This window comes from Pygocentrus nattereri, chromosome 21, assembly GCF_015220715.1.
Source record: "Pygocentrus nattereri isolate fPygNat1 chromosome 21, fPygNat1.pri, whole genome shotgun sequence".
In the NCBI taxonomy this organism is placed as follows: Eukaryota; Metazoa; Chordata; class Actinopteri; order Characiformes; family Serrasalmidae; genus Pygocentrus; species Pygocentrus nattereri.
The window spans coordinates 9,980,429-9,997,340 of record NC_051231.1 but is presented as its reverse complement, the minus strand read 5'-3'; the positions used below and the strand labels follow the sequence as shown (position 1 = coordinate 9,997,340).

At 37.5% G+C, this 16,912-nt stretch overlaps 1 protein-coding gene across 9 annotated transcripts in view; it reads right to left on the bottom strand.

Moving 5' to 3' along the window:
* The window catches only part of grip2b (glutamate receptor interacting protein 2b), a 200,801-nt gene that overhangs the window by 10,887 nt on the left and 173,002 nt on the right, over positions 1 to 16,912 (bottom strand). For all 9 annotated transcript variants that reach the window (XM_037532362.1, XM_037532363.1, XM_037532364.1 and 6 more), the window contains 5 exons: positions 16,136 to 16,280; positions 11,626 to 11,765; positions 10,408 to 10,593; positions 10,062 to 10,215; positions 6,189 to 6,306 (listed from right to left, as the gene is read on the bottom strand). In XM_037532362.1, the coding sequence (XP_037388259.1) occupies positions 6,189 to 6,306; positions 10,062 to 10,215; positions 10,408 to 10,593; positions 11,626 to 11,765; positions 16,136 to 16,280 (743 nt within the window). The remainder of the gene's footprint in view (positions 1 to 6,188; positions 6,307 to 10,061; positions 10,216 to 10,407; positions 10,594 to 11,625; positions 11,766 to 16,135; positions 16,281 to 16,912) is intronic.

Below are 16,912 nucleotides of genomic sequence, written 5' to 3'. Positions count from 1 at the left end.
CTATATAGCTAACTTATCAGACCAATGCACAATGGTTACCAGCCATGAACCTCTACTTCAGACATAACTGCCTGAAGCTCCTTCAGCTCCTTCCAAGTTATGTCCACTGTATATGGCCATGGGAAACCATAAACCTGATATTTGAACAACATCCCACCTACAGTAACGACCAATACCGACTCGCCAGCTGTGTTGTGTAAATATGAGCCGACATGAGGGATTCTTTGGCCCGGACATGTGCTTTTCTTATCAAGCACGCTTTATTTCCTGCATGGGCTCTGCCAAAGAAAACACAATGATGTTATTAATAATACATGATCAAGTGAAACTGGTGGTGCAATCCATCACAGTGTATTTTCATCTCTGTTGGTGATCAGGAGTCAGAGATAGAGTGCTGATCCTTCTTAGGAATGAAGATTGAGAAGATCATGCATGGGAAGGTGTCTCACTTTTCCTGCGCCACACTCAGAATATATTGACCAAGTGCTGAACCAGAACCTTCTTTATGCAGATGAGGAGCCATAAGCAACCATGTTTGTCATTTCTGAAATGAGCAAGTGAAAAATGCTTTCCCGTAGTTCACTGATGCCTCAGTGCAGAGATGGTCATGTAAGAACGGCATCATTGTTTTTAACTAGCCAGCATGAAATTGATACTTCTGTTGGAGTTTGATGGTGCTGTGCACTCGGAGAGATGCACTCAAGATAAATGAACTTAACTCATCAATGAAAAAGTATATGGTATAGAAATATTACAGTATTTCTGCTATGGTGCAGAAATACTGGAATACCATAAATGAAGCGAGTTGTAATAGAACTACTACTCCTAGTTTAATTTAGGCTACGCAAATCAATCAGGTTTTCCACTATTTTGCAGCTCTGAGCCACAGAAAGTAAATGGGCAAGCTTTAACTTCCTGCAGAGCAAGGTTTTCCTACAGATCAATGAACTCACTTCTTTTTCTTTTTCATTTTTTTTTCTTCTCTAGAGAACTCGAGAATCTATGAGAAGGTGAACTCATCAAAGCGAGCTGTGAATTTTTCAAACAGCTTCTCCAAGAATTCAGCAGGAATCACATGGTGTGCTTTTCTCTGGCCTGCTCCAAGAGTTTTTTTTTTGGGAGAAAAAGAAGAGTTCCACTTTTTAAAAACTTTCAGATCTTACTTATTAGGACTGCACCATTCTTGACTAACCCTTGTGTAGTGTTCAGGTCTGTGGGACCCATTTTCAATGTTTAACATATTTTTATTTTTTCTACCTCAGATTCCTTGGCCATTGTTAATTTTCTGTGAACTTATAAAAAAACCCTTTTTCAGTGCCTTCACACTGTTCACCCCACACATTCATATTACACATGTGGTGTTGGGGTGAACCCATGGGAATAAAATTATGGAGGTTCTAGTTCCCTTCACCCTGTTCTCCTCCTACATGGACTGCTGTTAATGTGTGTGTGTGTGAGAATGTGCACAACATGGACAGGCTGCTGACTGGCTACAGCTGCTAAAGGAGAATGCTATGCTTGACACAATATTTTAACGTGATATTTTATATATAATATTATTGCTGTACTGATTAAAAAAACAATGTGCTGGGTCCACCAGACTACTGAGTATAAACAGCACACAAGGGTTAAATAGGAATCCTAATTCTTAGTTTAGAATTGAAATTACCATCATCATCATCGTCGTTGACCGCTTAATCTAGATAGGGTCGCAGTAATTACCATTACCATTTCATTAATTTTGTTAAGATCAATATGTACATGTATTTACAATTCATGTCATGATTGCTTTGTTCATTAAAAATAAAATGTTTAATAATTTATGTTAATAAAACAAACATAGATAAGGTGCGGGCTCACTGAAAGCAAAATTGTCTCAGTCTAAATTCCAAGTAATTAAAAGTTCAAAATGTGTTTGAACCAACTTGGCAGAGTGATCCATTAACAACGGTTTAAATAATTTGCTTGGTCAAGTATCACATAAAGAAAATGTAAACAAACTGTAAAAGTCTTCAAAAAAACAAACAGAAACCAATTGCTCAACCTCTACTCTGGCCTACAAATCAACTGTAGCTCACAGAGAGCAACATATAAGAATTTACATATGAACTGGAAATAGTGTGATGTATGAATATATGTGTGTTCATTCGAGGGGGGGTGCATGGCATGTAAACAAAATGATTAATCATTTTCATTTAATACTTCATTGACATTAAAAAAGAATATGACTACTGCCTGGCTTTAGGTAGTCTACCATCAGGGTGCCTGGGTCCTGGTTCTAGAGACCTACCACCCTGCAGAGTTTAGTTCCAACCCTAATCTAATCCACCTGATCCAGGTAATGAAGGCCTTCAGAGGAATCTGGATATTAGAACCAGATGTGCTGGATCTGAACTCTCCATGGTGGAAGATCTCCAGGACTACACCAGGACTAAGCACCGCTGCCTCTACTGCATGCTCTGTATCACTACACATAAAATATCAAGCTATGAGAGCTTGTTTTATACTAAAAGCCATGAGACACGGCAGCAAAACAGATGGCAAGGGACAGCAAACTGCGTGCCACTGGTATAACTCGCCATACTGATAATACTGAATCATTTGTGACACCTGCCGTAAAAAGCATAACATCAGGGGTCGGCAACCCAAATGTTAAGAAAAGTCATTTTGTCCTTTCAACAAAAATCCACCACCTTGGAAGCCACAACATTTTATGTCCATTTATTGAAGTAGCGTACTACCATCCTAACTGTAAATACGCCTCCATATGTGCTAATGTACTAGAGTGGACTAAAAAATAATAAACAAAAATGCAGACTTACTTTGCTCTGCTTTAAGCTTTAGCTCAGCTATAGTCACTCTTTTTGCATCTCTGGCAGGAAACCTATCCTCAAAAGTAGAATAGTTTCTTGTAAAATATCTCTCAACTTTCGAATTTTTACGAGGCTGAAGTCAGCTTCTCATTCGCAAGCTTCTTGTTAAAATGTTCAGGTTCCACCTTAAATGGTGCCTTAATGTAACAGCTGCACCATGTAAGTTGATGTAAGAAACTATGAGAAGTTGACTTCAGCCTTCTGACTTTTTAGTATTTGACAGTTACTCATTGCAGATTAAACTTATCAGGAAACCAGCTGGAGTGATTGTAAATGTAAATTGTAGATTGTAAAAGTCCATTCATCCCCAAATGATTGATATTCGTCTTAAATCTTTCTCTTTGCCTTTTCACTAGCTACTAGCTAGTCAAGATTGTTGTCTGCATTTCTATGGTGACCAGCAGTTTGCATGCCAACCTTCAGGGTTTAAGGGTGAAGTAGCAGATATAGGCTAAATTAACTCCAGCGTTTAAGAATTCCACCTACAAAGCTTCAACAATTAGTGTCCTCAGTTCCCAAACGTTTATTGAGTGTTGTTAAAAGGAAAGGTGATGTAACACAGTGGTAAACACGCCCCTGTCCCAACTTCTTTGGAACATGTTGCAGGCACCAAATTCAAAAAGAGTGAATATTTGCAAAAAACAATAAAGTTTATCTGTTTGAACATGAAATATCTTGTCTTTGTAGTGTATTCAATTGAATATAGGTTGAAAAGGATTTGCAAATCATCATATTCTGTTTTTATTTATGTTTTACACAACGTCCCAACTTCATTGGAATTGGGGTTGTAGTAATAAACAATATTTATTGGTTTCTTTGCGTGCAGAACCAATCAGACGTTATCTGATGTATTTTACCTTGCAGTTCTTTCATCGCCTGTATTTTGGAAACCAGCATTCAGAGTGCTTATCAGTGACTCAGATCCACATCTCCTCCCACACAAGAATGAAGGCTTTTCATCCCATCAAATGTTCTCACAAGATGAAGAATGCAGGAGGAGAACTGAGAAAGAGCTTGTGGGATTCACAGACTAACAGTGACAGACTAACTACATAGTAATGGTCTTAGTAATATCTTTCGAGGGCTCTGGACCAGACCACCCACTGCATTGTTCAATAAATGAGCAAACATATTTTGTGTTGGTGGCAGGTTCAATTGTGTTTGGGTTCAGTTCTGTTCTGCAATCTGCATTTTTACCATCACCAATCAATACACACTCTAGAACTGCTCACATAGCTTAGTATAAAATATGTAAATATCTGTAAATATACAAATACAAACATGCAAATATATGTGATCAGATCAAGGATAAACAAAACAAAAAATTCAAAAATTCACTCTTTCTGCAGGCCCTCTAGTGTCCACTCTACTGGTGGAATGGAAATTGACACTGATCTTTTTAATTAATACATTCAAATATAGTTTTTCTCTCCATAACTTGATGCTAACGTCTGCAGATTACTAGGACCCTGTTAGCTGTGAAATGTGACTCTGTGTTGAGCTGCTAGGGAGCAATGAGGGTGAAAGGGGAAGAGAGCCCCTTGTTGTGAAAACCTTCACCTCAAACAGTCCAGTACAACTGCCAACACAAAAAACATTTAAATGTGATATATACACCTACAAATGGTGAATTGCAAAAAAAATCCAGCTTGTTTATAATCATACTTATTTCCTTTGAAATGCATTTCATTATTGTTATTTTAAAAATGCAGAGTTGAAGTGAGGGACCTCCATAACAGGTGGAGAGTGCATTTTATGGCTACTGTGAAAAGGAGACAATTTCAGACATCCAAAAAATGCTTGAACATTAGTAAAAATCCATCAATTAATCCAGTGACACTTTATTTTGATTGGTCCTTTTAGATGAACCAAAAAATCTACCAAACGGACTCTCAGTAACATGTCAAAAACATATGAGGGTTAGGATTAGGTTTTGGGTTGAGGGTAAATTTAGGGCTAGGATCAGTTGTGGGCTGGAGGTTAGGGAACTGGCCCTGTGACCAGAAGGTTGCTGGTTCGATCCCGTTCCGACAGCACATGACTGACGTCCTTGAGCAAGACACCTAACCCCCCCAATTGCTCCCCGGGCGCTGTGGATAGGACTGCCCATCGCTCCGGTCATGTGTGCTCACTGCCCCCTAGTGTGTGTGTATACACTAGTGTCTATGTGGTGTTTCGCTTCACGGATGGGTTAAATGCAGAGGTGGAACTTCCCCGTCTGTGGGATTAAAAAGGTATCAGTTACTTAATGCACCAACAGAACATCTACAAGATATTTACTTCAGTGTATTCAGATGCTTGACCTCTGCTACCTCACCGATATGTTGTTAATGTGTTACTAATAATCTGTTAAGAGATTATTAATTATCTACAAAGAACCACTCCACACAAAGCATTACCATTAACCCTCCCAAACTGAACATTCTGAGGTTGGCCCCAGAGTAGCTGTGTGCATGCATGTTCACAATAGCCTCAGTAAAATGGATCAGCATGAAGAACGATAGCTTTCAGTGCGCTGCCATGTTTTTTATCACTGTGTAAAATATGCACCGAGATTTAGTCTGAACAGACTGATTCACCGCTAATACGAGAAAAGGTAAAACATGATTGATGTATGATCTTTATCCTTTTCAATTCATTTTCTTCTTTTCATATTGTTAGATCAACGTCTTTACATATCAAATAAAAGTAACAACAGCACTAAAAGTTCACGTTTGTTTTGAGTCATGCATCTTGCAAATGCTCTTTTTCCAAGCAAACTACAAGTTGATTCAGGTTACAGACAGAGCTGGGCGATATGGCAAAAAATGTTATCACAATAAACAAAATTCATATTGTTCGATATCGATACAAATTGCAATAAATGTCAATTCATTATTCCTTTCATGTTTGAAGGCTGATTTTTGCTCCTGAGTGGTTAATTGTGGTTTTAAACTATCCTTTATGGTCGGAACTTGGCAAACACTTGCCAAACAGCAGAACAATTCACCAATCTGTCATGGGACAGTGGGAGAAAGTGTCTGGTGAACTGTTTTTATCAGCTGGAAACTAACCCAATTGTGTAATCTGAATTTGATCTGAGCAAATATTAGAGGAAAGAAGTCCAAATGCAATCAGATGTGACACTAATAGTTCAGGTTCGGGAAAATATTTCAAGCTCTAATACAAACGTCCTCACAATCCATGACAGTTTGCCTTGAACTCTTCTGCAAAGTGTCCAAGAAACATCTTCATTCTGTGTTATTAGGCCACAGTAGTCTCGCAAGTATGTGACCGAAAATTCTTTCAGGTTGACTGTATCTCTCTACAGTTTACCTCAATCTCGCGGAGAAGTTCTGACTGTCCGCATGTCTCCAAGTCCTCCAGGGCCTGGCACCAGAAACTGTCCTCGTGATCCAGCATGATGCTGTCAGCGTGAGTCTGGCTGGCATAACTGTGGCAGAAAACAAGAACCAGTCAGGGCTTGGCATACTCAAACTGGCACTGCCAACAAGCACCCTGGCACCATCTTTGGCACGACCATCAGAACCACAAGGCAGACTGGACGGGGGGACGGAGGCTTGAGGTCTCAAAGGCTTCATAATGCTTTAAGCTATTTCATGCAAGAATATGCCTGAGAACGGATATAATTTGAGACACTTGAATAGGGATCACTTTGGAAGCAGTTTATGTCTTTGGGCATGCTGTGAGATAGACTTGTGCTTTGCAAGAAAAGAGAAAGAGGAAGAGAGAACAGGGAAGAGAGAGAAGACAGGAAGAAGGTAATTATTATATTACGTATGAGAGGCCAAAACAAGCCATCTCTTAAGTCAGTACTTTTCCATTCGCTCTGGCACTAAAAGTCAACTGGAACTTTACTGAACGCACCACTGTTTATTAAGAAAGCAGAAAGTTAACGTGACAAAGACTGGTGTTAGGTAACATTTCAGGAGAATTTGAAATATGTTAAGGTAATATAAACAATGACTTCATTCTAAAGAAAAGTGTTAATGTGTAAGTCCTGGGGCTAAATGAACACAATGAATAACCAATTTTTTTTCAGCATGTGTAAAGATAGATAGTGTATGATCTGGGTTGAATGATATATTGTGCTTAAAAAAGCTAAAAACTTTATAAAGAGTGACATTTCCATAAATTGTCCCACACCAATGATTTTGCACTACTGTAAGTTAAATGTTGGCTGCATGAATGAACTTCAGTACCTTCATCAACATTACATGATTACCGTCTAAGCCAGAGGTCGGCAACCTAAAGGTTGAGAGGAGCCATTTTGTCCTTTCAACAAAATCAAACCAGCTTGAGCCACAACATTTTATGTTCATTTTACCATCTTGGCTGTAAATATGTCTCAGTTTGTGCTAATGTTCTAGTATAGGCTAAGAATATAAGATAAACAACAACAGACTTACTTTGCTCTGCTTTAAGCTTTAGATCAGCTACTGCGGCTTTTCTCGCATCTCCATCAGGAAACATTTAACTTTTAACACAACAACTTTTAAACACAAAGTTAAACATTAAACTTTTTTTCTAATTTTTACGAGGCTAAAGTCAGCTTCTTATTCACCAGCTTCTAGTTCAAATTTTCCCGTTCCACTTTGAATAGTGCCTGAGGTGCCAGAATGGAACTGCTGCACAATTTAAGGTGGAACAAGAAAATAAGAATGAGAAGCTGGCGAACAAAAATCTGATTTCAGGCTTGCAAACCTTTTAGTGTTTGTTTCTCGTGGCAGATTAAACATATCTGAGTGATTATAAAAGCTAATAAGTCCATTCATCTTCAAATTATACAATTATATTTTTGTCTTAAATCTTTCTCTTTGCCTGATTATACTAACACAGTTTTAACAATAAATGGAGTTCATGCAGCCTATATCTGCTAATTTACCAACCTTTAACCCTGAATGTTGGTGCACAGAATGTTGGTATGCATAGAAATTCTAGTGGAATACTTAGCTTGCAAAGTATATATTGTATTAATATAAGACTCTGCGTGGCTACTTTGTGTTACAGTGTGCCTGAAGCAGTTCTGGGATAATTCAGATTTGGTGCCAGATTCACTCCAGCATCAGATCAGGCATCTTATGCTGATACCAATAGTGGGTATTGAGATCTCTAATTAAAACTTAAAATTGAATCATGTGGGAGAAAATGCTTTGAAAAATGGAGTTAGCATCTTCTAATACAGCTTTTCTCAGAAACCATGCTCTTATTTTACTGCAAAGGAGGATTATTTTATTTATATAATTCTTTTATAATTCTGCTGTGGAGCCAGACCTGCATGTTACTGACTGAACATAACTATTTGGAACATTGGTTTGTCAAAAAAAGTGTACCACTTGAAGCAGATCATTCAGTTACCTAATATCAGGACTTATTTCTGCTGATTATTGCCTTTATTTAGTTTATACTGATTCATTTAGAATGGTGTCAAAAACTGCCTCATTTTTATATTCCCAATAAAGCTTAAATTAAAGGTAAATATGTAGTTGTTGTTCATGGTTGTTGTTTTATTTAGCTGTTTTTCTAAAATATTTATCAAAACACGTAGATCAGACAAAGAATAGGATGCAACCATTTTTCTTTCCTGAATAGTGCTTCTTGCAGAGTAACCACGTCAATGACTAAAGTAATTAAACAAATATTTTGGATTCGGTGGCAATGGAAAAATTATAAAGCATAAATACTAGCAAATTTCCAAAGGAAAAAAGTGAATAATATTCATGCACTGTTCTAATTTGCTAATGTAGACACAGAAGTGAAAATAACACAACTTCTACAGAGAACACACTTTGCACATTTTAATGCACAACTACTGTTCATGGGTTGAATTTTACTATATTATACTAACAATGTACAATTTTTTCCACATTTTATTGGGAAAAAAATAATACAATGTGGCCTGTGCAAATGTTTTTAGCATGTTAAACAAAAGTTTGCTGAAAAAATGTGCTGATATGGTGCGTTCACCATAGGGGATTAACTTCTTTTCACTTAGAAAATCAACAAAAATAGGCAATATGACTGATGGTGTGAACTTTTTCATCCAACTGCAGTTCACCTAAAATAGATGTACTAACCTTGAATTAAAGCTGACCTTCTGCACTTTGACTTCAGTCATTGACTCGAGTTATTGTTGCAGTTATTTTTCAGACCTTGCCTTCAACTATTGATTGTGGTTTTGGTTTTAATGACTGAGAAGTGATTGTGAAACAACTGAAGAGGAGCTGGAGTTCTGAAGATCAGACCCACCTGGATCGCAGGAGTGGCAAGTGCGAAAAGTACAAAGTAGAGAATTTGGAATTTGCAGTGCAAAGCTTGGGGTTGTCCGTTATCAAAATCTTTACGCAATAACTGTGAACTATGAATGCCTTGACTGCTCATTGCTCAATCGCAATTGCTCAAAAGTCCACATTTACGACATAATCGGTCAAATGGAGCTTGTCTAGTCATAAAGTATGAATGCTGAAGAAAAAATACATCTATTGAACTACCTATTGAGCGATTTTATTTCAAACTATTCAATAAGTGCACTTGTAACCCACGCTGGCTTAGCAGACTCTATAATACTGCACTTTAACTTTAACGTTTTAACTAACTTTTAACTTTTTAATGCCTTTTAAACACCAGTGAGGCCAGTGGTTCCCAACTCCTGCCCCACACATTTCAGTGATGCTCCTGCTTGAATGCACCCAGTCCAACTAATCAACTCATTAACAAGTCCTTCCTGAGATGGCATAGGTGTTTAAGAGCATGGTTTCTGGGAAAAGCTGCATTAGGAGATGCTATTTTGCATTTGCATTTTTCAAAGCATTTTCTCCCAAACGGTTCAATTTTAAGTTTTAATTTGAGATCTCAATACCCACTATTAGTATTAGGAGAAATATCAGGATAAGATGCCTGATCTGAATCCGGCACCACTCTGTAACAAATCTGAAATATCCCAGAACTGCTTCAAGCAGCGTAACACAAAAGTAGCCACACACAGTCTTATATTAATAGAATATTAACTTTGGAAGCTAAATGTTACATTAGAATTTCTATACACTATGCTGTCTCATCTTGCGTTAATTTATGGTCACCATAATAAAAAATGAATACCTGAATAAAAAAGCTGCAGTTCTCTTGGCTTTGTAATTCTTGGATACCACATATGGGTACTGGGTTGTAACCCACTAGTTTGAGTCTTACCCAGCAGGCTTATCCCAGTCATCCTCACTGAATCCTCCGTCGCTGAAGGGGTAGTTCTTACGGCGGGCAGGAGGGGGTGTGCTGTTCCTCTGCTTGGCGCTACGCCACTCATGCGGATGTAAGGCGATGCCCGCTGCCTGATGGATGTACGCTCCTGTGAGGGGGGTGGGGTGGTGGGGGTGAAGTTTGGAGTTTTACATGAAGAGGAAAGAATATCAGAGATCTGGGAATAAAGCCAAAGCACACGCACTGTAACCTCTTTACAAAAAACTTGGGACCTTCGAAACTGTTCTTTCTTATAGAAAGCGTTGACCAGCACAGGACAGCAAAGAAAACAAAAGCTCACCTTGGCTACCATAACCAGCGTCGATACCAGATCCATCCCACGACTCCATGGCCGAGTCCACACTGGGAATGGTGGTGGAGTAAATCTCGGACAGCTTGTTGGTCTTCTGTGAGTCTGTCATCTCTGAATCCTCGTTATCACTCAGGTCATTCTCCAGATCGTTGTTTTTCTTCTTCTCGTCTGCCACTTGAGAAACAGTGAAATTTAGGAAATCAGTGTTTTGAGGATAGTATCAACTGAAATAGCTTTTTATTAAAAAATTACAGTACAGTCTCATGCACACTTGTCACAATAAAGGCTTTTAGATAAAAAACCCTCCACCTCCAGATGAATTACACACAGAGTATATACACTGATATACAAACAGGTCACAAATTGAGTGTGAATAGTACCTGCTAAGACTTCACTTGAGCCGTACCACTCAGCCTTGACATAAATCATGCCATAAACGTGTCATGGCAGACATCATATGCTATCACGAGTTGTCATGACAGATTATGCTCAGTAATATAACATTGCTATGGTATAATTACTGCTAATTGTCATGACAAATGCCATAAGGTGTGATGTCATGTTAGCTAACTTCAGAACACTTTGCAAAAGTTAGCATGTGACATAAGCCGTCATAACATCATAAGATGTCATTTATACTGTAAAACAAATAATTAAAGAAAATCTCAACTAAAACTATTACATATGCAACAAATATAGTATTTTTATGTTTTTTCTTTTAAAAGCTTTATAGAAAATGGGCTCTTAACAACTGTGCAGGACCTGGTAGACCACCAAAACTGTCAAGATGTCAACATGTGTTTGGTATTACCATTTTAATTAACTTCGAAGACTGAAATTGATTATATACTATATTATATATTATATTAAATACCTGAACTTAATGATCATTTTAACTGGAAATTAAATAATTAAAGGGGGTCCCTGATATTTAAACAATACTGCTTATTGAACTGAATATGAACACATTAAGCCTTAGCATGGAATGTAGATTACAGGCATGTTAAGAATACATATGTTCACTATTTGAACACCATTTCAGTGAAGTGTGCAAGTGTGTGAGTAGTCCCCTTTTTGCAAAGCCTACTGTTAATGTTTTTAAATTATCTTCTTAGTTATTTCTTTGCAAGGTGCCACTGAAAGTGAGCCTGGTCCTAATATCCCCCAGGTACATATTTAAGCATTAAACCTATGGGCAGAACTTACTGTCTATCTGCTTCTTAATTTTCAGGGTGACAGTCTCGCCTGCCATTTGCAGTAAGTGGATGGCTTCACTCAGAGGTTTCCCTTTCAGGCTGACGTTGTTGATGGCTAAGATTCGATCCCCTACATGAATGGCTCCAGTTCTGTGGACAAGGACAAAAAAATGGTTTCAAAGGGAAAGAAATGAATACAATAATGCACATCTACAGTAACTACCTTGTACCTGCACACCTACCATGTAGACAGAATTTGTATGTCTAAGATAAGATAATCCTTTATTAGTCCCACAAAAGGGAAATTCTCAAGTTTACAATTTCTGTCTGTTACATGTCTGTTACCATGTTACAAGACCATAATATCAGGACCATCTGTGTACCCATAGTAACATCTGCCTTATAGAGTCAGTAAGAGACTATGGGGCAGATTTACTAAGAGAGGCACTAACGTCAACTTCAGTCACAGGAACTTTACACTGGTGAAGGTGAACAATTTTAGTGGCTTATGTAATAAGAACTTTTATGCAAATAAGCACTAACACAACATTACAGTAAACAAATGACCAGTGCAGTATAACCAAGTATTTTTCTGATGTACTTTTGTATGAAAGTGTTTCTGCAAGATAAGAGAAAAATAGCCTTGGTTCTGATTGTGTTCCAAATGCGGTCAAAATAATTACATATTTTCTTTAGATTTTGACTTAGTAAGTTTAAAAAAATAATTAAAAAAGGAGTTATTCCTCATTGAAAAAGTATGTGAATAATTCAAATTAATGAGCAATTATTTTTAAAAATATGATACTATTGTGAAAATAATGACATAATAAGCCAAACATTGAAAAAGAAATTCTGCCTTTCTGTTTTAGATCACAGAAGGCAGAGCCAAACTTTAGATTTTTGTGCTTTCACAAATCATTTGGAAAACACTGTATGAAACAGTTTTTCTTGGTTTTTGGTTTCAAATTAAGAATGATGTGACATGATTGGCATTTATATGTGTTTTTTCCCACTGAAAATAAATAAATGTGCTTGAAAATCTCTCAGATGTTAAATAACACATAGTCAGCATTAACTAACAGTATTTGTCTGGGCTGGACTGGGAACTAAATTCAGTCCTAGTCCTTTGTCTAGACCCCATACTACAGTTACAGTGACCTCCAAAAACCTCAATTAATTTTACTGTAGACCACATAAGAAACAACCATGCTTTTCTCTCTTTCTCACTATCTCAGCAGCCCACACACATGGTGGCCCAGGGGGAATTGTCCCGGTCTTTCTGATGCCCTGTCCATCCCTGGTCTTGGTAAATGGAGTAAGTGCATCATCATACTCTACTCTCAGTGCTTGGAGAGTTAAACTCCTATAAATGCATATGCAAGATAGCAGGGTGCAGCCCTTGTTATGAGTGTTAAAGAGCCGAAACGGTTGTACAGTAAATCATCACAGTTGCCAAAACAAACTTTGTGATGGTGTAAAACATTAGTAAATCCGATCCTATAGCTCATCTTTTTCCATGCACGTTTTTCTTAGTCATTGTCCAGTCCAATGAGTCCCAACCCAGTCCTGAGGGCCTACCAGATGCTCCTCGTTTTACCCTTATCCCTGTGGAACATCCTGGCGGTTTTAAGGACCAGGTCAGGAACCAATGCTTTTGCCCTTCATCACTGGTTAGTTGCTAGTGGACTGCTCTTGGTTTGCTTTTTTTCAGTGGTGATGGACTATTTTCAACCTGGCAGTGACACTTATTAAAAATCCCAACTATATCAAAGTGCCTGATAGACTTGTACCAGCATGGGATGAATGGGAGGATGATAAACTCTGAAGCAACAGGTGGGCCACAAGTCACAAAGTGCACCTGTATGGTAGGTGTTTCTGATAAAATGGCCAAGGTAGGCCTAGCTAACAAACTCAGTGTATGTACACTGCATATCTTTTATCGTTTGATATTTATTGTCTGGCCAAGCTTATACAAAGTTCAAACTGAACATAAAACAAAATGCACATAATCCACTTATCATACAAACTCAATTACACCCACTGTAAAGTCAGCCTTGCCTGACACCCATTATTTAATTATACAAGAGCATAACATTTGTTTTTATATTTTCTACAAATACACACTAAAACAGTGTAAATATATCAGCATAGACCTGTAAACAAAAGATGACTGTTTTGATTAAAACAACTTGACTATATTTTATTTGAAGAGTACCTGTTTTGGGACTTCATGCATGGGCATTGAATAATACATATATAAAAAATTGCTTCAATACTAATAAGCAGCATATGCCAGTAATAACAAGATGCATACATAAGGTCCCTTAAACTAAAGTAGTACACACTTTTAATGTTAAGTATATAAAATGTAAAGCATATAAAAACCTTTTAACTAAAGTAGAAATACAAACATGGAACCTTTACAAGAATAATATTTTACAGAGTATTTTAATGTACACATGTGCATATTGAGCATTGTTATGAACAGTGTTATAAAGGAAACAAAGGTCTTTCACAACAAAGGTTTTATTATGGTCTCTTCTGTTAAGGCAATGTCATTTACTTCACATAGCATCTTGGGGAAATCATGCAGGCACTGGAATAAGCTATTTATTAATGTTCATGTATTTCTTTACAAACAGGTTCTGTGATGCTTATGTATGTGTTATGACATCCCTATGTAGGTAGCCCTCAAACAACTTGATACAGGCTCTGCATGTGGCATCATAGACCTAAACTTGTGAACAAGCAGAGGTCGTACAAAAAGGTCTGAGCAGAATAGAGCAGTACACAAAGCCTCCAAACTGGCTGCCATGAAACTGAATACCTAACAGATTGGAGAAACATGATGAACCTGATAAACTTTGCTGAAAGTAGTAAAATGGATGTAACTGTCTGTTTTTTTCTGTTCTAGATCTCTTTAACTTGGCTTGTTAAGTGCACTGGCCTCTCATATGAAATGTTAGTGGCCTTGTGTGATTCCTCAGAAGTACTTCCTTATAGAGGACATTAAAGGAGCTGTAAAAGTGACCCTGAGAACGCATGCACCTGAATAACTTCAGACAATCGCAGGCACTTTGTGCCAGAATGGGATGGGGTGGTAAAATTCTCAGCAGATGACCAGTGGAGCTTTGACCTCAAGTGTGAGTTATTTTTAGTGCACTTAATAGAAGAAAGAAAAATAAATGTTGACTGAACGTTCATTCTTAGGCAACAACGTAACAAGGTTACCATGGCATATTATACAGGGTGAGTCAAAAGTCACAGGACACCGTTTTATTTTATTTTATTTTATATGCTGTCACAAGCCTCCACGATGCGGTGCTGAAGGTGGTGTTTGTTGCGGATTTCCTCAGCATACACAATTAGTTTGAGATGACCCCAGAGATAAAAGTCGATAATAAAATAAAAAATAAAATAAAACCTCTCCTATTACTTTTGACTCACCCTGTACATTGTTGTTTTCATGCTTTAATGCTGCCATATAAACTAACTAATCTTTTCTTGTGACATTATAGGCCAAAAGTTTGAAAGTGGCAATTTTGTTAAAATTCACAGAATAATAGTTTTTTTTTTATTTATACCAGACATTGAGAATGTTTACATGCATACATGCAATAATCCAATCTAATCTGAACGGATTTTGTCAGTACTCTGATCAATGCGTTTATATGCACTTGAGTAATCAGATAATGTGAAACTCCAGGTCTCCGGCAGTAATCAGCAACCAGCCAATAAACTCACAGAAGAAGAAGTGACGTGAATGTAATGTACAACCCCAATTCCAATGAAGTTGGGACGTTGTGTAAAACATAAATAAAACTCTGATCTAAGAAATATGTAAACATAGTATGCTGTTTACATTATTATTTGAATAATCAGATAACTGGAGAAATGTGATTATGGTTGAAACCGTGAGTGCATGTAAATGCACTGAATAGATTTATATAGTTTCAAGCGAGAAATTAAATTTTGGCCATGGAGTCCAGCAATAATTCAGTTTTCGAGAAAAATGGTAAAAAATTGTTACTAGTTGTAACACCTTGCAAAACCTTCATTGTGTTAGCTCTCATTAGCTGTGTTTCGAAACTTGGATGACATGCATCTGCCAATTTTTGCAACCTCATGACAAGTTTTACTCTAAAAACTTGCTTCACCAGCACTCCAGTCAAGAAGAGCATATCTGCTTTGACTTTAAAACTGCAAAATACCAAGTAATAATGTTACATGCATGTCTTTCAACCCTGGCGTGCATTGTTGTAAAACTTAAAGAAATTCTTATTCTTAACAGGATAAATTAGGTAATTTCTTGTCAGTGAATATTGAAAACACACCTGCCTCCACACTTCAAAACAAGCCATGTCCTCTGTCAGGACAACCTATTTTAGGACAGACCACCATTAACCCCATCTTTGATTAAAAAAGAAAGAATCTGCCATATATGCTACATCACAAGCCAAGGGGCCATTTACCATCCCCTGGGGGGTCTGGAGTCGACCAGTCTGACCCGCAGCACTCACCTTTCAGCCAGACCTCTCTTGGTAAGGCCTGAGATTATGATGGGGTCAAAGGGCTCCTCCGTGCCTGAGATGGTGATGCCCAGGGGGCCGCCGTAGCGCTTCAGCTCCACCGTGTAGATGATGGAGCCTGACGTCTCCTGTTCATCTGCATGAAGGTAGGAAGGGGGAGGATAATTAGGCCTTTGTGGTTATCTCAGTGATCCACATGTTTATGATTTTTTGCACAACAGTCACAGCCTCAACCTTGTCTTCGTCTGACAAGCAAAAGCCTTTTCCTATCTTTAGTGAAGACTTAGATTTATATAGTGCCTCTGTCAAATCTGAACAAGACCCTGAAATAATCTACACAGAGGCATATTAATTTAGTTTTTGGTTTCATAATTCATTTGTTAATGTATACTCATTTTTAAAAATGTAATTGAATAAAATTGAATAGCTTAATTTTTGACCAGATTTGAAATGAAGAGCAAGTGTCACAGTAGTTAGACTAAAAATCTGGAGCCCTAATATTTTTCCTCGATGTCAACAATGTGCAAACATTATTGTTCAATTTATGTGAAATTATATGATGCCCTTAATTCATTGTTTGCCAGTTTTGGCATTAAAATTATATCAAAATATCTTCTCATTCTTTTCAATTAAAAATAAAAGTCACAATAAGGTATTTAAAGAGCAATGAACTGTTGTAAACAATGAGGCTATTGACTAAACATCACAATTACACAGACTGTCAAATTCAATAAAACCCCCCATACATTCAAGATCTTCTGAAAATCT